The 26,513-nt window shown below is 41.3% G+C and overlaps 2 protein-coding genes across 6 annotated transcripts in view; both read left to right on the forward strand.

Moving 5' to 3' along the window:
• Nucleotides 1-26,513, forward strand: part of TXNRD1 (thioredoxin reductase 1) — a 152,407-nt gene that overhangs the window by 93,122 nt on the left and 32,772 nt on the right. For 4 of the 5 annotated variants that reach the window (XM_011975499.1, XM_011975501.1, XM_011975502.1 and 1 more), the window contains 3 exons: nt 20,370-20,492; nt 22,270-22,342; nt 24,799-24,918. In XM_011975499.1, coding sequence (XP_011830889.1) covers nt 20,370-20,492; nt 22,270-22,342; nt 24,799-24,918 — 316 coding nt within the window. The remainder of the gene's footprint in view (nt 1-20,369; nt 20,493-22,269; nt 22,343-24,798; nt 24,919-26,513) is intronic. The other variant, XM_011975504.1, reaches the window with a different exon arrangement.
• Nucleotides 9,525-11,214, forward strand: EID3 (EP300 interacting inhibitor of differentiation 3). Its single transcript, XM_011975505.1, has one exon. It carries the CDS (start codon nt 9,832-9,834, stop codon nt 10,945-10,947), a length of 1,116 nt encoding a protein of 371 aa, XP_011830895.1. The 5' UTR covers nt 9,525-9,831; the 3' UTR covers nt 10,948-11,214.

Raw genomic sequence — 26,513 nt, forward strand, 5'->3', positions numbered from 1 at the left:
TTTTTTTTTTGAGATGGAGTTTTGCTCTTGTTGCCCCAGCTGGAGTGCAGTGGCATGATCTCAGCTCACTGCAACCTCCACCTCCTGGGTTCAAGTGGTTCTCCTGCCTCAGCCTCCCAAGTAGCTGGGACTACAGGCATGCGCCACCATGCCTGGCTAATTTTGTATTTTTTTTAGTAGAGACGGGGTTTCACCATGTTGGTCAGGCTGGTCTCGAACCCCTGACCACAGGTGACCCACCCACTTCAGCCTCCCAAAGAGCTGGGATTACAGTGTGAGCCACCACGCCCGGCCTGCCTTTTTGTTTTTGTTTTGTTTTAAATAACCTCCCTCCAATAATTCTTAGGATAAATATCAAGTTTGAGACGCTTTAATATTATTGTACATAGGGTAGTTTTGTCAAGATCATTTGATGAGATAATTAGAATTGCGGAAAACAAAGGACTAGTCTTTTAATACCCAAAACATATTTGTTAGAAAACAGCAAATAGGAGCCCAATAGGGGAGTAACACTTTTATTGAACACTTTAACAATGAATAGAAAAATAGGGAACCAAGCTGTTTGTGGCTAGGGCTTTTGTATGTCCATGTATAAAGTTGGAACTAGGGAGCTCCAAGATGGCTAAGAACTATGAATAGAGTTCCTACTGCTCAAAGACATATGGCTTTCATGAACATCTTGGTTTTTAAAGAAAAGTTCCAGTATTCTTATAGGGAACCTGTTTTGTATATAAATCAGCATCTCCCTCTGGATTCCAGGGTTTTGAAACCACTTGTAGAAAGGCCTATTGGTGGTACTGAGAGGAGAAGCAGAGTGAGTGAAAAAGTGTTTATTGGTATAATACCAAGTGTCAGACATAGTTAAGACTTAGTAGTTTGAGGTAATCCTGGGAGATAAGACTAAAACTGGCAACTCGGGGCTTAAATAATTTGTTCAGGGCAATATTAGGAGGGATGACAGGCACAAAGCAATGTGGGATTAATATCCAGATGAATTTTGCAGACAGTTGTGGTGGCCCTATGTTCCAGTCTTAGGGGGTAGATGCTGAGACAAAGGTAGGTCTCCTTTCATGTTTTGAGACAAGGTCTGGCTCTATTGCCCAGGCTGGAGTGCAGTGGTGCATTATCGACTCATTGCACCCTCCACCTCCTGGGCTTAACCCATCCTCCCACCTCAGCCTCCCAAGTAGCTGGGACTACAGCTTATTTTTGTATTTTTTGTATATTGGGGGTTTCACCATGTTGTCCAGGCTGGTCTTAAACTCGTGAGCTTAAGCCGTCTGCCTACCTTGGCCTCCCAAAGTGCTGAGATTATAGGCATGAAAGCCACTGCGCCCAGCCAGGTCTCCTTTCAAGTCTAACTTCTAGTTACCAGAAACAGACATCAGGACATGAGTGGTGATTGAATAACTCTCCAACCATCCCCTTTCTTAACTATTCTTAACTTCAGAGGCTACCAGAACTTGACAGAAAACGCAGTTTATTTTGTTTCTTTGCTCTGAAATAATCCCTTCTTTTTGGAGGCATTAGTAATGTATCTGCTTTTGGCTTGATTAAAGTTGAGGCCTGAGGAGGAGTGGAGGATTGCTTTGAAGATGAGGGAAGTGACAGATTCTCTGGCGTACATTAAAAGGAAGTAAGGGGTGAGGACTACCAAGATTTAAAAGAGTCTTAGACTGTTAGAACTGCAAATAAATGTAGAATTTTACTGGTTGTAGAGTTGAGTTCCTCCTACTTCTACCAGGTGTAAACACAAACCTGTTTTTTTGCTGTGTATCTGTTCTTTAACAGTAGCATTGAAATTCTGGTGGTATAGGCTTCAGATTTCCTGTCACTTCTGTTTACTCACCAGCGCCTGACTATTCTAGGCATCACATTCTTGCCCCTAGTTACTTTTGCCTGGACCATTTCATCAGTCTTTAACTGGCCTCCCACTTCTGATCTCCCTCCTCTTCCAGCTCCCATTGCCAGTCATCTTCCTGATTGCTACTCACTGGCCCCAGATCTGCATCCAGAATGAAGTGGGAGCTCCTTAGCTTGGTATTCAATGCCCTCTAGGGTCTAGCCCTAACCTGCTTTTCTGGTTATCTCCTGCTCTGCTCCCTCACTTACTGGAGGCTCCTGGGAATATCATTGCAGCTAAAATATTTCTCCCTACAGTTTTCCTCCTCACTTCTATTCTTTATTTCAACACCTATCTTCTCTTCCCTAACCCAAGCCACTTTTCCAACTGCCTGCCTGTTCAGAATACAAGGCCAAAGTTTACCATTCCTTTCCTCCTCTGTTCCCACGGCACTCCTATAAATCTTTATTTTTGGAAAAGGAGGAATCCTGCCAATGATAATTTTTTGGCTTACATATCAAGGTCAGAGAGCTAGTCTTATTCTTTATGCCTGTGGTCCCAGGCCTATGTTAGAGCCCAGCAGATATCTAAGCAAATTTGCCTGTTAATGATTATAACGTTTATTTGTTGAATGCCTATTATGTGCTAGACTCTAAATACTGTAATACTTAGTGATTAAATCCTCACAGCAGTCCTGTGAAGGAGGTGGTATTATCCGGGTTTACAGATGAGAAAATAAAGGCCTTGAGAATTTAAGGAGCATGCCTAGATTATAAGCTAGTTAAGTGGCAGAGTCAGGACTGGAACCCAGACCTGTTTGCCTGCAAAGCTCACTCTCATGTACTCATACTTCTGGCACTTGGCTTTATGTTGTTGCTATTGAGATACATGTTTGTGTCCTTGATGAGATGCTGTGGTGTGCTCATGATTCAGGGTCAGGCCCATGCAAATCTTGGTATTCCTAGCATAGTGCTGGCTTATGGTAGGTGTTCATTCATTACATGCTTGCTGAATGGAATTTCATTCTTCTGTGCCTACTTGTACTTTTCTTTAGGAGAACAATGATACATTTTAGTATCTTCCATATATTGAAAAAAATTTCTTTAGAGGCAAGGTCTCGCTCTCACCCAGGCTGGAGTGCAGTGGCACTATCATGGCTTGCTGCAGCCTCAACCCTCCTGGGCTCAAGCAATCCTCTTGCCTCAGCCTCCTGAGTATCTGGGAATACAGGCGTATACCACCACACCTGGCCAATTTTTAAATTTTTTGTAAGAGTAGGTCTTTACAAAAGGCTTTTTGTTGAACTAGGCTTATTTTTTAACACCTAGTGTGCATTCAGTAAATATGTATTGAGTAAATATAGATGGTGGTAGGGCCAGAAGAGACTCACTTAAAGGATTTAGCTCTAAGGTATCTGATTTTATTGAAGATGGGCTATCAGGAACCACACTCTAGGTTGTTCAGAAGAGATTCTAGGCAGCATATTGGAAAGCAGTTCAGAATTAAAAGCTGTATGACAGCAACATTGTCTGCCTTCAGCATTTTATGCAGGTGTGTCCAGGTCAGTTGGGAAGAAAGTCACTTCACATCTATTTAGCTAGTATTTATTGAGCGTCTGTGTTGACATCGGGCTAGGCACTATCTTTGTAATCTCTAACACAAGTCTGTAGAGCAATGTACTTATTTAAAAATTCATTTGTCAGGCTGGGCGTGGTAGCTTATGCCTGTAATCCCAGCACTTTGAGAGGCCGAGGAGGGCAGATCGCTTGAGGTCAGGAGTTTGAGACCAACCTGGCTAACATGGTGAAACCCCTTCTCTACTAAAAATACAAAAAATTACCTGGGTGTGGTGGTGGGCGCCTGTAATCCCAGCTACTCAGGAGGCTGAGGCAGGAGAATCGCTTGAACCTGGGAGGTGGAGGTTGCGGTGAGCAGAGATCGTGCCACTGCACTCCAGCCTGGGCAACCAGAGCGAAACTCCATCTCAAAAAAAAAAAAAAAAGGTAATATACAAACATTTGTTGACAAATAAATTTATATTTATTTATTTATTTTTTGAAATGGAGTCTCTCTCTGTCCCCCAGGCTGGAGTGCAGTGGTGCGATCTCAGTTCACTGCAACCTCCGCCTCCCTGGTTCAAGCACTTCTGCCTTAGTCTCCTGAGTAGCTGGGATTATAGGCGTGTGCCACCATGCCCAGCTAATTTTATATTTTTAGTAGAGACAGAGTTTCTCTCTGTTGGTCAGACTGGTCTCGAACTCTCGACCTCTTGTGAGCTGCCTGCCTCAGCTCCCAAAGTGCTGAGATTACAGGTGTGAGCCACCACACCCGGCCTGATTTTGTTTTTAATGATGATAACCACTCTATATGGCAGAGTGAGACATCTGATAGACTTACGTTACAATTGCTGAAGAAAGTAAGTGACAACTAATCAGACATTTTTCATTTGATCCCTGCGTGGAGTTTCTTGAATGCTGCATCCTTTAGTAGCCACACACCCAGTGCTTCTTACCTCCCTGTCTGTCAAAATAACACACCTAGTCATTGCTGTCTTTTGAGGTGTTGTGGAGGCTCTTATAACCTGAAAAGTTGTTCTTTTCATCTCACACCCTTGTTTATATTCTTGAGGCTTGGCAAGTCAACCAGCACTGGGTTTTTAAAGTGTCATTAAGTATATGATTTGACCATAGAGCAAGGGTGGAGATTTTATCTACTCCAAAGTATTTCAAATGAGTGAGTCCAGATTATTTAGTGAGCCTCTTTTACTTCTCTAATGATAATGCCCTCTTATTTGAATAAAGCAGTTATTCAAAGGCTCTTTTGGATACTAGACTTAAAAGAATCTGCTGAAATCTAAGGAGCTATTCCTGAGAAAAATGCACATAAATAATTTGGCATATAAACTCAAACTGTGGATCTGCTTCAGAATGTCTGGTACAGAGGTTTACCCTTCTAAGTGTTACTATACATACTTTGAATAGTTGAAGCCTTAGTAGGTTTTTAAAATTTTGTTATATGGCAAATTTCTTTTCACTGGTATTTGTTATAGTGGAATATATTCCTGTGTTCCTCCTTACTGATTTAACCTTTAAAAATATTTTTCTGGGGCCAGGCGCAGTGACTCACATCTGTAATCCCAGCACTTTGGGAGGCTGAGGTGGGTGGATCATGAGATCAGGAGTTTGAGACTAGCCTGGCCAACATGGAGAAACCCCATCTCTACTAAAAATACAAAACTTAGCCGGGCATGGTGGCACATGTCTGTAATCCCAGCTATTGGGGAGGCTGAGGCAGGAGAATCACTTGAACCCGGGAGGCGGAGGTTGCAGTGAGTCGAGATCACACCATTGCACTCTAGCTTGCACGTCTGTAATCCCAGCTACTGGGGAGGCTGAGGCAGGAGAATCACTTGAACCCGGGAGGCGGAGGTTGCAATGAGTCGAGATCACACCATTGCACTCTAGCTTGGTCGATCGAGTGAGACTCTGCCTCAAACAAATAAAAAAAATTTAAAAAAATTTTTTTCTGTTCCTAAAGCAACATTCAGAAGTGAAACTACTGGTTTGTATATAGTTTTAAAATATTTGCTATCTTTGGGATTGTTTGATTTATTAAGTACCTACTTAGTAGTTGAAAACACTGTCAGATACATTACATAATTTTCATTCACTATAGTAATTATATGGTATAAATACAGTTGTCCCTTGGTGTCCTCAGGGGATTGGTTCCAGGACCCTTGTGTATACCCAAATTCATACACACTCAAGTCCCAAAGTCTGCCCTGTACAACCAGCATATATGGAAAGTCAGCTCTCCATATTCACAGGTTTCACATCTCACAAATACGGTATTTCTTTATTTCTCACAAGCTTTTTCCTCTTTAAGGAGCAGGCAGACCTGGGTAAATGCTGTATTTTTTATCGCTTTGGTATAAGTGGATCTGTGCAGTTCAAAGCTGTTTCCTTCAAGGGTCAACTGTAGTAGTATTCCTGTCTTATAAATAAAGACACTGGAGGCTGAGAGGTTAAGCAAGCTGGCTAAGATAATACTAATAGCTAATAGGTCAAGATTGGAACCTAGATTGTCCCCTCCTACAGTCTGTGGTCTTTTCAAAAACAAATTTTCATAAAAAAAATACATCTGTCTTATCATAGCAAAGTTCACCTTTAATAATAAAAAACAAAGAAAACACAAAATATGTACATACAAACATAACTTTAAAGAAAATTAAGATGAAAGAGAAACTGCCAGGCATGGTGGCTCACGCCTGTAATCCCAATACTTTGGGAGGCTGAGGCAGGCAGATCACCTGAGGTCAGCAGTTCGAGACCAGCCTGGTCAACATGCTGAAACCCCATCTCTACTAAAAATACAAAAATTAGCCTGGTGTGGTGACTCGCGCCTGTAATCCCAGCTACTTGGGAGGCTGAGGCAGGAGAATTATTTGAATCCGGGAGGTATAGGTTGCAGTGAGCTGAGATCATGCCATTGCACTCCAGCCTGGGCGACAAGAGCAAGACTCCGTCCCAAAAAAAAAAAAAAAAAAAAAATTAAGATGGAAGAGAAACTATACCTAATGTCCTGCTAACTCTGGCAAATCAAACTAGGACTTTTACCACATGTCTTCACAACTCAATATTAAACAGATGCCCTGGTGCTATGAAGGAAGAAAAGCTGCTATGAAAGAAGGAATAGAAAAGTTTAGGGAGGTAGCTGATAGGATAAGTGTGTATGTTAGTTTGTGGGACTCAAACTTGACTGATTCCTGGCTTTGGCTCCAAAAAGTCTATTAAAAATCCATTTGTTATAGATAAGTCTTATAGCAAAATCTCACTGGAGAAAAATAGTGGACTCCATGTGACTTCTTCCTTTATTTGGTTACAGGGAGACATGTGACCTTTGTCATCCACCCTGTCACGTTTGTATTGAGCAGTATGGGTTGTGGAAAAGAGCTCAGAATGCTTGGAATTAACCTAAACTCCTGGAAAAGGAACTGAAAATATAGGAGAAAAGACTGAAGAAAAGAGGAAAGGAAATGGAGGGTTGTATTGAACCCTGACTAGCAACTCTTGAGCGAAGAAAGAGGAAAAAGGGGGAAGAGGGGAGCTAAATTATCTCTGAGGCAACTCAGTCTTATGGCTGCCTGAACTAGTCTATACTGTGGGAATAAGGTAGACTCCATCGATTGCTGTGAAGTACCAGTGCACTTCTTGCTCTCTGTTCCTAGTCACAGACAAATTTATCAGCAGTGCAGTTTCTTCTTTTTAAGCTTCATTTAAATAATTATTAGTAGCACTTGGACCTTAGGTTAGGAAATCACTATTTAATGATTTAAAGATTAACCAGCATGGAAATCCCATTCTTTATATGATTGGGGAAAATTATTAAACTTGAGATTGTTTCACTTTGTAGCAAATGTCTAAAGGCAGATTTTTTTTTTTTTTTTTTTTTTTTTTTTTTGAGGAGGAGTTTTCCCTCTTGTTGCCCGGGCTGGAGTGCAATGGTGCCATCTTGGCTCACCCGCAACCTCCGCCTCCCAGGTTCAAGCAATTCTCCTGCCTCAGCCTCCTGAGTAGCAGGGATTACAGGCATGTGCCACCACGTCCAGCTAATTTTCTATTTTTAGTAGAGACGTGGTTTCTCCATATTGATCAGGCTGGTCTCAAACTCCTGACCTCAGGTGATCCACCCACCTCAGCCTCCCAAAGTGCTGGGATTACAAGTGTGAGCCACTGCGCCCAGCCTAAAGGTAGAGTTTTAAAGGTGGAATATGATGCAAGTCTGCCTTTCTTAGGATGATCTAAGTTACATGTTAATAACGTACTTGGAGATCTAGCATAGAATGCACTCAGCACTGTAAATCACAACTTAATAATGCTTGCCTTGATATGCTCTGTTGCTCTGAGCAAATTGTGTGGGCTGTTATCTCCTGAGAAATCCCTGTAAATGGTATTAGTAATACTTTATAAGTAGGTTGGGAGAATATAGTTTTCTAAGGCATTTTGAAATTCTCAGATGAAAGGGTCTTCATGTAGCAAATTGGTGTCAGCCTATTTTCCTTCCTCGGAGCCTGGAGAAAATAGGCACCATAGGGTGGGAAGGGTTGGCTTATCTTCGTAAATAGCTATTGTTGAATTTAAAGTGGATGTGAGCAACTCCTAAGAATATCGTTCACTGTAAAAGCAGACTTTTTTGGATTTGGGTCTTGGAATTCTTAGCTATATTTTCACCTAAGATTTAAAACAAGTTTAAATACTGGTTTGTAATTGGCCAGACTTGGGAAAGATATGATCCTTTAATGATCCTGGGTCTCAACTTACCTATCTCTCATTGTTTCTTTATTTCAGAAGAGGGATAAGAAGTTTTTCTGAAGAGCAGTCAACTTTTCCTTTCAGTGTATAGGATTACTTCCACGAATCTGTGAACTTAATCTTTGCTGCCAAATAACTTGCAGTAGATGCTGGGACAGTTTTAAATCTATTTTAATTTATACGTTCAGTACGTAAGTGCATCCATGTAAAAACAGCTATGTTTGGAAGATGTAAAACCCAGCTTTTGTTTTTGAGAAGCTGACAATCTAATAGCATAGGATCATATATACGTACAACTAACCTTAATGCATGGTGTTTTGAAAAATGCATGTATTTCCCTGAATTACCCCTAGTTAATAAAATAATTGGGGGCAAATGGTAATATAAGGATTTTGGAGTAACTTAATACTACTAGATTTTGCTGTTTATGCATTTGCAAAAAACCTTCTGCTAATGCTAAATACGAACAAGTCTATCTGCATAAAGGATGGTAGGGCTAATTTACTTCCTGGTGCTGTGAACTGGCAGTTGGACAGGTGCAGTTGTGGGTGTCTTTTTTTTAAGGTGCACCTGCTGCAGGTTTGAAAAGCTGTTGATGCCCATGGGTTGGTTGTGTGCATGTTCTCTTTAAAAACCAGATGTATTAATTCCCGTTGTTAAGTATACTTTGCTATTTGCTACTGGTGAGACAGATAAGCGGAGTCCTGTGGTTAACTGCACTTGAGTTTCCAGTGACCCCATTAAATCCAATGGGTAAATTTTCCAACGCAGATTAGTTACCCAGTTTACAGATTAAGCTTTCATATCCTTAGATTGTTTCTGAAATCTTCATAGCTTTGCTCACCTTTTAGGGTTCAGAGTTCTTACCCATTCAGTGTCGGTGGCCTTTAGATGTTGGCAAGCTTTCAAGTAAATAGCTCTTTTGCAGAGATCTCTACCCATCATTCTATTCTTCCACTCCTGGATGGTGGAGAACCAAAGTTCACTTGAGTAATGCGAGCACTCAGTTTCCTGCAGGGGTTAGCACGCATACTGGAGGTTCCCCCGACCCCACAGATCTTCGGGATGGGGTGATGGAGGGGGTTTGGTTTTTAAAGAGGACCTGTGAAAGTAATTAACCCGATTTACATTTGTATAATAAGTCTAAACACCACCTTGCAAAAAACTGAGAGTTCAGCCTGTTTAATGGAGTTTCTGCTTTTCACGGGCCTTGGCCTTACCGGCGGTTACAGTCCAGCCAGATTTAGTTCACAAAAAAACAAAACCCTCGGTCGACCTCACTGCGGTATATGATGGCAGCGATCGTTTTAAAGCGCAGGACCTTTAGTGTCCTCAACAGTTTTGTCTCAAGTTGTCCAAAAGTGTTTTTTTTAAAGTGAGGTGATCCAGTCGGTAAACGCTTTGAAAAAGAACAGCTGTGCCCTGAGCGGGCATAAGTCGCGTTTGGGGTCGGGGCCCATTATTGCGCGTGTTCGGAGAGCGGCGCTTGCCTATGAGCGAGCGCCTCGGGTCGTGGTGCATCCGGGCCGGGGCGGGGCTATCTTCCCGCGGAGCGTGCTGGGGGCGGGTCGCGCCGGGCCGGGCCGCTAATGCGCATGGGCGGGCGTCCGCGGCTCCAACTGCCGCCAGTTTCCACAAGCTGGGAGGGCCGTTACCTCGGAGATACCAGTGGCCGGCATGTCGGTTGAAAAAGCTTCCCGCAAGGGAGACGACGAGAAAGGAGAGGAGCAGCTCGTGGTCATCCCTAGTAGCGAGTACGCGGCGAAGCCGGCGGCGGCGGAGGGAGCGCCGATGAAGATGGATGTGGCGGTGAGGGTCACGGGCTGCTCCGACGACCTCAGCTCTGGGGAGGCCGACATAGACCCAAAACTCCTGGAGCTCACCGCTGACGAGGAGAAGTGCCGCAGCATCCGCAGGCAGTACCGGCAGCTCATGTACTGCGTGCGGCAGAACCGGGAGGACATCGTGAACTCGGCGAACAACTCCTTGACCGAGGCTCTGGAGGAAGCCAACGTCCTGTTTGATGGAGTGAGCCGAACCAGAGAAGCAGCCCTCGACGCCCAGTTTCTTGTGATGGCTTCTGACTTGGGTAAAGAAAAGGCAAAGCAGTTAAACTCTGACCTGAACTTCTTTAATCAGTTAGCATTTTGTGACTTTCTGTTTCTGTTCGGGGGTCTGAATTGGATGGAAGGCGAGCCTGATGACTTGAGTGATTGTGATGATAACATAGCTCTTTCCTTCTGGAAGACAGTGGAAAAGGAAGCAACATCCTGGATGGTAAAAGCTGAGACATTCCATTTTGTTTTTGGTTCATTCAAACTAGAACCTTCTGCACCAAAGCCCCGACTTGAACACCAGAAGAAGGTTCGCAAGATGGAGGAAAATGGGAATATGCCTACAAAGTTGCGGAAGCTGGACCTGAGTAGTTATCCAGAAGCAACAGAAGAAAACGTAGAAAGGATTTTGGGATTGTTGCAAACCTACTTTCGAAAGTATCCTGATACTCCTGTGTCCTATTTTGAGTTTGTGATTGATCCAAACTCTTTTTCTCGTACTGTGGAGAATATATTTTATGTTTCTTTTATTGTAAGAGATGGTTTTGCAAGAATAAGGCTTGATGAAGACAGGCTGCCAATATTAGAGCCGATGAATGTTAACCAAATGGGTGAGGGAAATGATTCCAGTTGCCATGGTAGGAAACAGGGAGTCATATCTTTGACTTTACAGGAGTGGAAAAACATTGTGGCAGCTTTTGAAATTTCTGAGGCTATGATTACATACTCCTCATACTAAAGATTTCTTAGTATAGGATCCTTTTTGTGTGTTTTTCTGAAGTTATCTCAAATGGAGAGTCAAATGTAAACTGAAGCACATATTGTATGTCTTGTAAAGTGAAAAAGTATCTTCAAGAACATCAGACGTTTTACTGTGCAGCATATTTTTCTTAGTAATTTATAAGGTCATGATCTTTTATTAAAAAAAATTCGTTGGCATATTTATGGGAGCGTTTTATTGAATGCCCTTTAAGACTATTAATAAAAACAAGTTTTGGATACCAAATTAAGGGATATTTGATAATTTGCAAAACATAATAATTTACGAAAATCAATTATGATGCTCTGTGATACATTGCTTTCTCTGTCATAGGGAACCAAGAGAATCCCAGAAAGAGTTCCTAACCAGGTTGGGGAAAGAGTGGATAAAAAACAAAAGTGGAAAAAAAAGCAAACAAGCAACAACAACTTGTCTGTAAGGCAGTTAATATGCAACATTAAGAATAAAAAAGTCATTGCAAAGAAGACGGGATTTATGAGGGAGTATCCATATTCTAAACAGTTTCTGTTATTAGACTCAGCAAAGTAGTGTTTCTGCTGTAGAAGTTGAGGTGTCAGCTAAGGACTGAAAGTTGAGTAGAAACACGGAGAAGGAAAAGGCATTCTAGGCAGGAGGATAGCAAGGTCAAATGCATGGAATTGTTAGAAGTTAGGCACGAGAGGACCATTAGATTTATGGAAAAACTGTTATATTTGATTGTTAAGCTGGGCAACAATTGAATAACTTCATCTATTAGTATCCTCAGAAGATATTTTTGTCTAACTATTATACGTTGAACACAAAATCTTTTGCTATCCAGTTGTAGTTTTTATCTACTGAATTTCTTCTCTGGCCCCTAGTGTCCCTTTGTGGTCTTTGTTAGTACATAGAATGTCCTTCAGAGTCTGCACTGTTTCATCATGTAACAACTTTGAATATTTGTCCCACTTTAATTTTGCATTTTTATCTTTTTTTTTCCTTGAGACAAGTGTCACTCTTGTTGCCCAGGCTGGGGTGCAGTGGTGCGATCTTGGCCCACTACAACCTCTGCCTCTGGGGTTCAGGCAATTCTTGTGCCTCAGCCTCCCAAGTAGCCGGGATTACAGGTGTGTGCCATCACACCTAGCAAATACCTGCCTCGGCCTCCCAAAGTGCTGGGATTACAAGTGTGAGCCAAATTTTGCATTTCTTAATAGGGTTTTAAATGCCAGGAAACTGACCCTGCTTGAAACTAAAACATGTTAGTTTATGTTCTTCACTTAGTGTAAAGCCGTAAAGGCTTTTTTCTTTCTGTTGCTTGCAGTTGTTTTAAGAATATAAATTACAACCTTATTTGGAGATTATTGCCAAAAGTTTGGGTCATTAGGAAAACAACTTGAGAAGGTGCAGTAAGCATGCCCATAAACTTTCTTTCCTTTGATCCTTATAGGAGCTTAAGTTTTGGTAGTCGTAGAATTTTGCCGTTAAACAATAATTTGGCAAATGTTTAGGCATCTGTTGTGCATAGCAGTGGCAAACTTTCCTAGTAAGTCTAGTAGTACAGGAAAGGGAAATCCAAAGACTCAACAAATGATACCAAGACTGAGAGGAAGGATCTTTCATGTATGGGGATGAGGTTCTTCACCAATAATACAGTAGTGGTTTTAGCAAAAATAGAACTTTCTTATGAAACTTGGCCAATTATTTTCTAAATTAGTTCCTCCTTTCACATACTAAAGAGCGCTTACCCTTGCTAGTGTCTAGTATCCTTTGATTTATAGTAGCAGTCATGGAAGTATCATTTGATCTCAGTAATCCTCATTTCCAGCATGTCTCTACCAACCAATTTCCTTGGGTTTTGCAGAGATCTGCTGTTGGAAGAAAAAGTACTCTTAATGACAGCAAACAGATCCCGCCCCGGTACTTTACTGACAATCAGTTGCTCTGTTGAATGCTTTGTGTCTTTACTAGGAGTATTTGACAGTGATGATTTAAAAGCATTAACAGATCATCTGGAGGCTTAGGAGAGGTAATTTTTTGGGTCTTCTCTAAAGCTAATAGCTGTTAAAATACGAAGTTGACCACTACTGTTTCTATTTGTACTGGTTGGCATGACACCAGTAAAATGCTGAGGCGTGATGGATTGCCTCATCATTTTTGAAATTTTGAAATTAAAGTGACTGCTTACCTTGAAGCAAAAAGGAAATTAAAAATTTATAGAGATTAAGAATCAAACTGTAAATCTGCTTGTTTCTTGCTAATATAGAGAACTTTATTTAATTTTTTGGAGACAGAGTTTTCACTCGTTGCCCAGGCTGGAATGCAATGGCACAATCTCGGCTTACTGCAACCTCCACCTCCTGGGCTCAAGTGATTCTCCTGCCTCAGCCTCCCACGTAACTGGGATTACAGGCACCCGCCACCACGCCTGGATGATTTTTGTACTTTTAGTAGAGACAGGGTTTCACTGTATTGGCCAGGCTGGTCTTGAACTTCTGACCTCGTGATTCGCCTGCTTTGGCCACCCAAAGTGCTGGGATTCCAGGTGTGAGCCACCACGCCCGGCCTAGGGTACTTTAAATTTTGCAGGTTCAGTTAGCTGAAATGTAGGAGAATTTTTTTTTTTTTTTTTTTATGAGACAGGGTCTTGCTCTGTTGCCCAGAGCACAATCCTGGCTTACTGCAGTTGCCTTGATCTCTCGGACTCAAGTGAGTCTCCTGCCTCAGCCTCCCGAGTAGCTGGGACTGCAGCTGCATGCCTCTACACTCAGCTATTTTTTTTGTTTCGGAAGAGAGAAGGTCTCATTATGTTGCCCAGGCTGGTCTTGAACTCCCAGACTTAAGCAATCCTCCTGCCTTGGCCTCCCAAAGTGTTGGGAATTACAGGTGTGAGCCACCACGCCCAGCCTAGGACAATATTTTTAAGAAATATTTTTAAAATATTTTGAGAATATTTTTAAATAATAGAACTTTATTGAATGGTAGAACCCCTTGCTGGTCAAAGGATCTGGGATCAGATCCTCATTCTATAACATTCTAGTTATGTACTTTGGATAAATTATTATTTAACCTGTAAACATCAGGTTTTTCATTTGCCAAGTGGGAATAATGCCTCTTAAGTTTACAGTAAGAATCAAAGTAGAAAATGTTTGTGATAAGTACTTTGAGATATGAATTATGGTATGTAGTATAGTTGGAAAAGCAAGAGGTTTGTAATCTCTGAAATTGAACGTGGGCTCAATTCTTGGCTCGTGGGCAAGGTTCTTTCTCTGAGGGCCTCTATACTATATGAAATGGGAATAAACATCTGACTGGAAGACTTTGAGATAACGTATAAAAAAAACTTTTCTTATTGTAGACTCTCATGTTAGTGCCTCACTCTCTAGTTCAGAGTCAGCAAATTCCATAATGCCACCTCCCTCCATAGTGATATCTCTGTAATGGTTCATTTACTTTCCTTTGAGTCTCTGACCATTTGTCATGCTTTTTAGACCCTTGTCCTGGAGAATGTATTACCAAGTGATTGGTAATTAATTTATTCCACAACTGTTTGAATGCCCATTTTGCCAGTCACTGTTCTAGGAACTGGTTGAAAAATGGTGGATAGAAAACTGCCCACCTTTCATGATTTCATGTTTTAGTGGGTATATTAGTTTCCTTTTGCTGCTCTAACAAATTACCAAACATTTAGTAGTTTTAAATAACACTATTTTACAGTTGTGGAAGTTGGATGCTAAAATCCAGTTATCAATAGGTCTGGTTCCTTCTGGAAGCTCTGAGGCAGAATCTGTTCCCTTGCCTTTTTCAGCTTCCAAAGCCTACCTGCATTCCCTGGCCCACAATCTGTCACTTCCTCTATTTTCTTTTCTTTTTTTTTTGAGACGGAGTCTCGCCCTGTCACCCAGGCTGGAGTGCAGTAGCACAATCTCAGCTCACTACAAGCTCCGCCTCCTGGGTTCACGCCATTCTCCTGGCTCAGCCTCCTGAGTAGCTGGGACTACAGGCGTCCGCCACCACACCTGGCTAATTTTTTGTATTTTTAGTGGAGACGGAGTTTCACCATGTTGGCCAGGATGGTCTCGATCTCCTGACCTCGTGATCTGCCTGCCTGGGCCTCCCAAAGTGCTGGGATTACAGGCGTGAGCCACCACGCCTGGCCACTTCCTCTATTTTCAAAGCTGGCAATGCAGCCTCTTGCTTCTGTCCTCACATCTCCTAGTACTATAATCAAGTCTCCCTCTGCCTCCTTCTTATAACACTTGTGATTACATTGGGCCTAGTGGGATAATCCTGGAAAATCTCTCTCTAGAACCTTAATCACTCTTTACACGTAACATAGCCACTGGTTCTAGGGATCCAGACTTTGACATTGGAGAACTATTGTTCACCCTATCGTAGAGAAAGACAACATATTCCTGTTAACGATGATAGCTCTGAAGAAGAGTTGCTTGGATAGAGGTTGAAGTGCTGCCTGAGAAGAAGGGTTAAGGGGAGGCTCTTTGAACGAGGCATTTGAAATGTAATCTCTTTTTCATAAATCATTTACCAGAATACAGTCATGCACTGTATAAGGTCAATCATGTGTTACACATGAGATCAACAATAGACCACGTATATGGTGGTGGTTCCATTAAGATTAGACTGGCCCCTAGTGAGGTGGTACTGCTCCCAAAGTCGGGCCACAGAGATGAAAGACAGGATACCCACCCTTGCAGAGTTGATGGGATTGTGTGATGGTGGCAGGGGGATCTCAGAGGAGGAACACCCAAGTCAAGATGTATTAGTCCATTTTCACACTGCTGATAAAGACATACCCAAGACTGGGCAATTTTCAAAAGAAAGGGGTTTAATGACTCACAGTTCCACATGGCTGGGGAGGCCTCACAATCATGGAGGAAGGCAAGGAGGAGCAAGCCACATCTTAATGTGGATGGTGACAGGCAAAGAGAGAGATTGGGCAGGGAAACTTCCCGTTATAATACCATCAGATTTCATGAGACTCATTCGCTATCACGAGAACAGCACAGGGAATATCTGCCCCCATGATTCAATTACCTCCCACCAGGTCCCTCCCACAACATGTGGGAACTCAGTTTGGGTGGGGACACAGCCAAACTATATCACAAGGGCTGTTAAGTAAAGGCTTCTAATTTAAGCTTGAAGGGCATGAAGGGGTTGGAGTGGAGAAAAGAGGACATCCCAGGTAGTGTAACAATGTCTGTGCTAAGTGCTGTGGCTACATGTGTTATTGGAGTTATAAGAAAGAAAAGGAGAATATTGGGAACTGAAGAGAGACTTGATGGATAAAATGGGCCTTTTGTGTTGGAATCTCTTAGAGTGTTGGTTAAAGAAGCCACCAGCCTCCAAGGGAATGCTGTGGAAGGGTAATATGTTTGTACATTGAATAGAAATAATGTAACATCATGCTAGTCTTGTCTGTGTGCTGGGTCAAGATTTGTTAGGAAGAGGACATTTCAAAATAGTGGAGATTGACGCAGGGAAACTCAGCGGAGGACACCAGTAAAATACATTCTACCACTTCTTGACTTAGTTCCAGGCAATTTCCCTTCTTCAGGAGGTGGGGAATTAGTAACTTAAAGGGATTAATTCCTACCAGCCACTATGCTAACATGCATTATCTTTCTTAAACTCAGCCATTTGATGAGGTCAGGAACCTGTTAGCTTCATTAAGGGTTAGGTGATTGGTCCAAGTCACTTGGCCTTGTGAGTGGTAGAGCAAGTATTTTAACGCAGGTTATTTCTGCACCAGAGCCATCTATAATGGTAGGGGGGAAAAAGTACAAATCTGGCAAAGGATAGAAACTAAGTTTGGGGGGAAAGTCAGGATTTTAAAAGACTGCCACAGTTGAATTGCTTTCTGTATTATGCCCTTTTCGGGGGAGCCTGGAGCAGTGTTTTAGTAGGAGTGGGGCTGGGGAAAGGGATTGGATTACTATGACAGGCAGGTGGAAGAAAAGGAAGACTATCCAATGTGTAAGCCTTGCCAACAAGTGACGAATGCCTGCAGGTCATCTACTCATATTCTGTAGCAGTGATTCTCAAAGTATATGAGGCCCTTTTGGCATACTTTAAGGTCAGAATTATTTTCATAATACTAAGATACTGTTTGCCCTTTTTTTTTTTTTTTTTTTTGAGATGGAGTCTCGCTCTGTTGCCCAGGCTGGAGTGCAGTGGTGCGATCTTGGCTCACTGGGAGCTCTGCCTCCTGGCTTCATGCCATTCTTCTGCCTCAGCCTCCCGAGTAGCTGGGATTACAGGCGCCCGCCACCACGCCCGGCTAATTTTCTATATTTGTAGTAGAGACGGGGTTTCACCGTGTTAGCCAGGATGGTCTCTATCTCCTGACCTCGTGATCCTCCCACCTCGGCCTCCCAAAGTGCTGGGATTACAGGTGTGAGCCACCGCGCCCAGCTGCCCTTTTCACTTTAATTCTCTTGCATGTAAACTGTGAAGTTTTCCAGAGGTTACATGACAGGTGATGTGGCAACAGATTGAATGGAAAAACAGATATGAGCTGTCTTTTGTTGTCAGACATTAAAGAGAATTGCAAAGATACAAAGCAGTGCCATTCTTCTCACCAATTTAAAAAAATTTTTAAATAAAAACACTCATGTTAACATTTAATAAATATATTATTCTTAAATTTGTTAATATTTTAAGTTTCTTCCTAGTTTTAATTTCTGATATAATAAATAGATAAAACCCACATTAACAAGCTCTTTGGAGTCTCAGTTTTAAAGCTCTGGTTTAAGATTGTAAAGGAGTCTTGAGATGAAAAAGTTTGAGAACCTCTGTAGCAGCCACCACAGTCAGCCGACATAATTTCTAGTAATTGTAATTGGAAGAGAATGGGGGCATTTCTCTTCTTTCCTTATCCCATCTCTGTGCTACCTTCTTATGCTGTCTGGGGGAGCTGTCTTCTACCTTCTATCTTATTTTTATTTTAAGTGAGGTACCATTTACATGGAATGGAATGATAGCACTTTCAATTTTAAGTTCGGTTAAAATTTTAAAACATAATGTTTCTTTCTTTTTTTTTTCTTTTTTTTTTTTTTGAAATGGAGTCTCACTCTGTCACCCAGGCTAGAGTGCAGTGGCACGATCTCGGCTCACTGCAACGTCCACCTCCTGGGTTCAAGCAATTCTCCTACCTCAGCCTCCCGAATAGCTGGGATGACAGGTGCATGCCTCCACGCCTGGCTAACTTTTTTTTGTATTTTAGTAGAGACAGGGTTTCACCGTGTTGCCCAGGCGGGTGATGAACTCCTGAGCTCAGGCAACCCGCCCGCTTCAGCCTCCCAAAGTGCCGGGATTACAGGCATGAGCCACTGAGCTCAGCCTCATAATGTTTCATTCTAAGGTCAACTGAATGCTTCAATTGCCTGTGTCTTACCAGTTTTACCTACAGTGCTTTAAAATGGTGAGGTTCATTCAGAGCTTTTTTGGTAAAATCTGTGCACTGGTTGATACAATTTGACTTTAAGCTTGAACCAGGAGACCCCAGGTTAGATACAGAATTTCAGTAAGGAACTGATTGTAAACATTGGTGGAGGGAGTATGTGGCTTTTCAGCATGAGGATACATTTTCTGGTATTTGTTCTAGTGGGTATGTTGGAGGAGGGGGATTCTCAGAACCGTGGTTTTCATTTAGACAGCCAGTTATTGTGTTCTGTCACCATCTTTGCTAAGTTCATGCAGATAAAATGAGGTTGCGATTAAAAGTGATTGTGTGTTATTTTTCCAGCAGGACATCTAACTGCACTTGTTAGTTAACTCTTAAACCAGTAAGTCATGCTCTTTGAGACTGAATAGAGAGTCACACTAGTTCCTTGAAACTTAATTGATCCTTTGATCGAATGGCTGTTATTACCAAATTGTTTTTCCCCCACAGTGCCTTGTATTGAAGGAGGAGCCTTGGCCATAATGCCAGTTGATGAGTACTGGCTGTGTTTACCAGCCTCTCATGCTAGACCTTTTGTGCAGACTGTCAGGGTGGTGCAGTCTTGCCCCCACTGTTGCTGGTTTCCAGGTGTTCTCCCTTCAGTCCCTGAGGCACTACATATGCCCGCCATGCTGCCAACAGGTAGCCACAGTGCTGTGCTTCCTCCTTCACATTGCTCCACTGCATCCCCTTCCACATCCCAAGAACCTTGTTCTTCTGCTGACCCCAAGCTCTGCCTTTCACCCCCTGCATCTGATGGTAGGCAAGAGAGAAATGTGCAGTTTGGGCTGGTAAGTTTGGGGGCTCTTTTTGTTATTAAAGTTAAGACTTTTTGTTTGTTTGTGTTTTTAAATGAGATGGAGTCCAGTGGTGCGATCTTGGCTCACTGCAACCTCTGTCTCCCGGGTTCAAGCGCTTCTCCTGCCTCAGCCTCCAGAGTAGCTGAGATTATAGGCGCCCACCACCATGCCTGGCTAATTTTTGTATTTTTAGTAGAGAGAGGGTTTTACCCTGTTGGCCAGGCTGATCTCGAACTCCTGACTTCAAGTAATCCTCCCGCCTCGGCCTCCCAAAGTGCTGGTATTACAGGCGTGAGCCACTGCGCCTGGCCTAAGACTTGAGTTTTTGAAAACATTTTATTGTGCTTATTAACAACTTTCTCAGTCATTATCTCTTGTTAACATAGATTTTTATTTTAGTAAGAGATAATATTAAATATATCGCCAAAATATCATATTAAACTGATTTGAAATATAATTAATGTGTATCAGAATAATATTAGTGGAATGAAAGGATTTTTTTAAAAATTGAGAGTCTAACACCTAAATTATAAAAGTCTGTTACTTGCTAAGTATATGGAAAGTAAATATTAAAAGTGGGAGACTTCATGCATATGCAATTAAAGGAATGAACTTTGCAGAGTTGTGCCTATTTAAAATATCCTACAAAAGCAGCAACTTTCACGTTTAACTTTTCATGCAGGTCAGTATCAATTGACAGTTCTGTTCTGATTTTCTAGATGTTATGCCCCAGCCAAACAGTACAGAAAAGTCTTAAATAAATATTTGGCTGATCTTTTAAAATTGTTATATTGATATTAAGCTATGCCCATATTTACCAAGCCCCTATCTTTAAAACCTAGTTTAAAAATTCTAGGAAAAGAAGGCTGATGATTAAACCTGATTTAGACCTAAGCTGGTTTACTTATGTGGAGGTAATATATGAACACTTCAAAGTAGTTAGCAATGACAGTGTTTGGGGCTAATAAACTAACATAAAGCAAGCAGTTCACAACTTTAAGGAAGGTTGAATATTTCCATCTGTATGCTGTAATTATAAATCAAACATTTTCCCTTTGAAAATTCCTTTTGTTTTTCTTTAAGAAAAGGTTTTCTTAAAAGCTTTTTGGACATTGCTGATTTTAAGTTAAATTATTTTCTCTCCTGTTATTTTTCTTTAGGCTTATCAGGAGGGCAGACTTCAAAAGCTACTAAAAATGAACGGCCCTGAGGATCTTCCCGAGTCCTATGACTATGACCTTATCATCATTGGAGGTGGCTCCGGAGGCCTGGCAGCTGCTAAGGCAAGGCTCCTTGTGTTGTGTGTTGTCTGGGTGGTAGTTAGAATATTAACATTCCTCACAGGGTTCTCTCCGCTGTCTGTGGAATTTATTTGATCCACTTTTGTGACATTTTGCACATTAACTTGGGCAGGACATGGACATGATAAGGGACCACTTTATAAATCATTTTTCCAGATTGAAATATACATTACTTATATAAAAGTACAGGGCCCAGTAGTTTGGAACATGTTTCCACTCACTTTAAAGTTTAGTTGATTTCTCAGAGATAATAAGGGTGTTGTGCCTGGTGCAGTGGCTCACTGCTGTAATCCCAGCACTTTGGGAGTCCAAGGCGGGTGGATCACCTGAGGTCAGGAGTTCAAGACCAGCCTAGCCAATGTGGTGAAACCCCATCTCTACTAAAAATGCAAAAACTAGCTGGGTGTGGTGGTGGGTGCCTGTAATCCCAGCTACTTGGGAGGCTGAGGCAGGAGAATGGCTTGAACCTGGGAGGCTGAGTTTGCAGTGAGCTGAGATCGTACCATTGTACTCCAGCCTAGGCAACAGGAGCAAAACTCTGTCTCAAACAAACAAACAAAAATATATATATATATATAGGTGTTGTGTGGAAATGGTTTGAAATTAAGCAAATATATTTCTTAATTAATATTTGTCTTTTTCACTTGATGATTTCCCTGTTCATAACCCCTTCTCTCCAGTATAAAAAAGATGGAGAGCAATTGGGTTTCTTAAACCCGTTTATTAAAAATGATTTGCTTTCTGTGTATGTGCGGTTAATAACCACTAACTCTGTGGTCTGAGGGTGATTGGGAAGAGGATGTATAAATAAAGAAGGTTAGGAGTGAGGCTCCTGGTCCTGAATCAAGATAAATTTCCCATGTGAGGACCCCTTGGGCCTGTCATCCTTACCCAACAGGTTCCTTTAAAAGATGAAGTGGTTATATTTCCCTAAGTTGTAGCTTGTGTTGAATCAGTAATGGGTAGAAGCTGCCCAAATTAGGGGCAGACCAGCATGAAGCAGTGCTTTGCTGAAAGTAATTCAGGAATAATACCTGATGTGTTTTACTCCAGGGATGGTGTGTTTGAAAGACATGTAGACTCAGTCCTTTCAAATAACCTTTGGAGGTCTAGTTGCCAATATACAAAGTTTATTCTCTGAGAAAGAAAAGATACTCTGCAAAACAAACTTCTAACTCTTGTTTCCTTCCCTCAAAATAGAATTGGAAACATCATAGATATTGTCAACTTTTTAATGAGCTCCTCATGTGAAATTTTTAGGAAGTCTTGTAATACAGAAGAAAAACTTCTTCAGTATTCTGCTTTAGAAACCAAATTAGATTAAACTTTAAAATGATTTTTAAAATATCACCTTATAGGATACAGGTTGCATTAAGGGCTGTAGACTGTCAGTAAACCTGCTTTTTCAGCTACTTGGCAACTTGCTTGGAAATGGCCACTTTCTTTTTTCAGGTATTGCTTAATCTGTTACTGTTTGAATGGAGTTATGTGAGAAGTCTAAGGTTTCCAGCTGATTCTAACAATTTTACTACTCTATTATGCATAATTTTAAAATCTACTCTCACAACTATCTGAATATCTGTTAATTTTTATCCTGGAGTTGAATTAATCATCATGATGTGTGTGAAGTACCCAGGTATTAATTACTCGTTATGCTTTAAGCTCTATAGCTTAAAAAAAAAATCATAGGTTTTTAACAGCCCATTTCCAATCTGTCATGTTAACCTTTCCAACTCACTTTAATAATTTTATTTTCCAGGAGGCAGCCCAATATGGCAAGAAGGTGATGGTCCTGGACTTTGTCACTCCCACCCCTCTTGGAACTAGATGGGGTAAGCTTTTAAAATACTCTAGAAGTGATGTTGCCGAAGTAGTTTTCCCCTGGCAGTAATCTAACTGGCTCCTAAAGCCTAATTTAAAAAATTAAAAACTAAGTTAAAGAAAAACTAGCCCCAAAACATATATATCTTTTATTTGAGCCAAGTTAAAATGGATCAGGTTAAATGCTAAAAATTTAGGTTCTTTGGCACAGAGTCAAGAAGTAAAAACCTTGTCTACAAGCTATGATTTAAAGGTAAATATTTGAGTAATCTAGCATATGTAGGGGCTTAATAACTGAAAATTTAAACTTTTCATGTGTGGATTTCTGTTTTAAATCTACCTCCTACATTGAACAAAACTGGAATGAGATACCTTACTGCCTAGCCCTTACTGCTTCTCGGTCTTGATGGATTATATGTTCATTATTCATTTATTCAGCAAATGTTTATTGAACATTTATTATGAACCATGGCAGTGATGATATAGCAGTGAACTTGGCACATTCAAAGTTCCTGCCCTTGTGGAGCTTATATTCTAAGTGGGGAGACAAAAGATACGTAAGAACTTTAGGAGTTGTGGTAAGTGGTATTGAAAAAATTATATAGTGGCATAGAGACGAAGTGGATAAAGGAGAGTTTAACTTTGAGAAGATTATCAAGGAAGACATCTGAAGAGGTGACATTTAGAAGAGGCCAAAGAATGAGAATGAGCCAGCTGTCAAAAGGTGAGGCAGAACTTTCCAGGCAGCTTCTCTTTCTTCGAGGATAGCACATACAAAGGCCCTGAGGTAGGTAAGAGTCCTTCGTGGTTGTGGCATAGATAATGGGAGCTGGAGGTGGTAGTGTGAGGTGAGACCAGAGAGGAAGGCAGGTGTCACTATCGAGGGCTTTGTAGGCCCAGATAAGGAATTTGGACTAATCAAAGCATATAATTTGGACTAAATTGGACTAATCAGAGCATATAAATGAGCTTTTGAAGACTCTAAGGCAGGGGAGCCATGTGATAATATAACATTTTTTAAAGATTACTTGGCTGCTTGCATTAGAAGGAACCAAGAAGCAGGAAGTCCAGATAAGGCGATGTCACAATTTCCGATTCATCCGTTCAGCAGACACTTAATGTGTCAATCTGTGTCAGACACTGCTCTTGTTGCTAGGTATTCCCCTTCTGACCTGTGAAGTTTATACTCCAGAGAGACGCTGGTAGCATTCTGCTCAGAGGACCGACTTTGAGCTGTGAAGTCTGTTGCCATCTTTCACTCTTAACTCATGTCATTTTGGTCACCTGCCTGTGTTTTGTTCTAATGGAAACAAGCTGTCACCATGTTCTTTAAGCTTAGGGATACTAAAGTTTTTTTTTAGGGAGCAAGGGAAGTCATGCATCCTTTAAAAAACCAAGTGAATGCTGTAGGCCACCTCCTTAAAAAAATGCACATCAACACCAAAAAAAATTTTTTTTTTGAGATGGAGTCTCGCTCTGTTGCCCAGGCTGGAGTGCAGTGGCGCTATCTCGGCTCACTGCAACCTCCACCTCCTGGGTTCAAGCCGTTCTTCTGCCTCAGCCTCCTGAGTAGCTGGGATTACAGACATGTACCACCACGCCCCGCTAATTTTTTGTACTTTTAGTAGAGATGGGGTTTCATCATGTTGGCCAGGCTGGTCTCAAACTCCTGACTTCAAATGATCCACCCACCTCGGCCTCCAAAATGCTGGGATTACAGACGTGAACCACCACGCCTGGCCCATATACACCAAATTTTATGTGTAGTGTAAGAACCACTACACTCTAATCGCCTAGCATAACAACGCCTTTATCAGTTACCTCTGTGCATAGATTCAATGGCAAGTGCAGATGCTGCTTGAATTACAATGCGGGACTACATCCTGATAAAATGCTTTGTAAGTTGAAAACAAGTCAAAAATGCATTTAATACACCTAACCTCCTGAACATCATAGCTTAGCCTAGTCTACCTTAAACATGCTCTGAACACTTACATTAACCTACAGTTGGGCAAAATCATCTAACACAAAGCCTATTTTATAATAAAGTGTTGAATATCTCATATAATTTATTGAATGCTGTACTGAAGGTGAAACACAGTATGGGTGTATGGGTATCAACATGAAGAGAAAAATCGTAAGTCGGGTCATCTATATAGGGTTGTGTACATAGTAAAATTTCAATTTCTGGCATCTTTATCAGCAATCAATTAATTTTCTATCTTTGAAGTATATGGAAATCGTGGAAATCTGCCCCTCTTTGTTTCGTTTTAGGATGATGTTACCGTGTTTGTTATGTAAGGGTCTCTGAACTGATGAATGTTGTACGATTTAGGAATAAACTTTATTATTGGCCACATTAAGCAAATATAATACAATATTTCTTAGAGTTGTAATAATTGTTGACTTTGAAGATTTGTAAGGCTTGGAAAGCAGGCTATAAACTGATTTCTCAATGTTGTTGTAGGTCTCGGAGGAACATGTGTGAATGTGGGTTGCATACCTAAAAAACTGATGCATCAAGCAGCTTTGTTAGGACAAGCCCTACAAGACTCTCGAAACTATGGATGGAAAGTCGAGGAGACAGGTATGAGAGGGAAAAGCTACTCTTGTGTTTGTGCTTTTGGTGGTTTGAGCTGCAATCTTTGTAATGCATCATCAATTTTCATGAAGAGAGCAAATAGCCTAGTTGTTTTTATTGTTTACATTTTTGATGGATATAATCACTGAAGTTATCCTTTGTCAAGTATTTACATAGTTATGGTAACAACAGATATTGCATTTGGATTATGGTATTTCTATAATATAAAATTAGAGTTCTTTTGAATATAGTGTCATGTAGTGTTTGTGAGAAATCATACAATGTTTATAATTTGTAAGGAAGTACTAATTGCATTTGCTTTCTTTTAAAGCCGTTACATTTTTCTTCCTCCAAAGAAGTCTTGTTTCATGAGCCGATATTTGGGGGGGTGGGGGTTGTTTGTTGAGGAGGGGGTGGTTAGACTTTGTTGGATTAAAAATATTTAGAGCACTCTAAAAACCCTAGACGAGTTGAAGAGATTGGAATTGTTAATTTAATTTAATTTAATTTATTTATTTATTTTGAGACAGAGTCTCACTCTGTCATCCAGGCTGGAGTGCAGTGGTGCCATCTCGGCTCACTGCAAGCTCCGCCTCCTGGATTCACGCCGTTCTCCTGCCTCAGCCTCTCGAGTAGCTGGGATTACAGGTGCCCACCACCACACCTGGCTAATTTTTTGTATTTTTTGTAGAGACGGGGTTTCACCCTGTTAGCCAGGATGGTCTTGATCTCCTGACCTCGTGATCCACCTGCCTTGGCCTCCCAAAGTGCTGGGATTAACAGGCGTGAGCCACCATGCCCGGCAGAATTGTTAATTTTAGAAAGTAGATTGCATTATCTAGTAGAAGAATAAAGTAAGATTTGGCATAGCTTCCTGGCTAATTTATGACATATGTCACTCTGTTGTGAAGAGTGAAACTCCAACCCCTATCTGATTTGAGGTTTGAGACCTATGCATTATGGAGCATTTGAGGGAAAATACTCCAGCCAGTAGCCAGGTTAAACTATTTTGTGGCTTTTTCAGGGTTTTAATTGTGTATTAAATGTAAAGATAAGGCATAAATACATGCTTGGAAAAATTTTGCTCTCACTCAAACTAGTTATGCTTCTTTTCTTGATGCTTTTACTTCCTACTTAAGATAATAGTACCTTTTCCAAGTCTGGAATCTTAGAAAATCACTAACTTTTAAAGTTTTATAATGTTGGGGTCACATTGTTTGCTCAGATCCTTAAGAGAGAGAGGGATATAAGAAGAAATTTTGTAAAACATTGGTAATTACTGCAGCTTAGATGATTAGCATGTGTAGGTGAGTTATATACTATTCTATTCCACTCCTAGTAGAGAAACAGCAAGTCCTGAGACTTTTGTAGTGGTAGACAGGCCAGGCAGGCAGGTTAGTCCAACCTTCCTGCAGCCTTCCCCGCCCACAAGCTACCTGGTCCTCTAGAACCATAACCACAGTGGCATCTGCAGTTACTTTTTTTTTTTTTTTAAATTAATTAAATAATTTTTTTTTTGAGATGGAGTCTCGCTCTGTTGCCCAGGCTGGAGTGCAGTGGCGCTATCTCGGCTCACTGCAACCTCCACCTCCTGGGTTCAA

The sequence above is a fragment of the Mandrillus leucophaeus genome, unplaced genomic scaffold (assembly GCF_000951045.1).
Source record: "Mandrillus leucophaeus isolate KB7577 unplaced genomic scaffold, Mleu.le_1.0 Scaffold157, whole genome shotgun sequence".
Lineage (NCBI taxonomy): Eukaryota > Metazoa > Chordata > Mammalia > Primates > Cercopithecidae > Mandrillus > Mandrillus leucophaeus.

What these genes read in the sequence shown, in the direction of transcription:
- EID3 (XM_011975505.1), top strand. Translation starts at nt 9,832, where the DNA reads ATGTCGGTTGAAAAAGCTTCCCGCAAGGGAGACGACGAGAAAGGAGAG.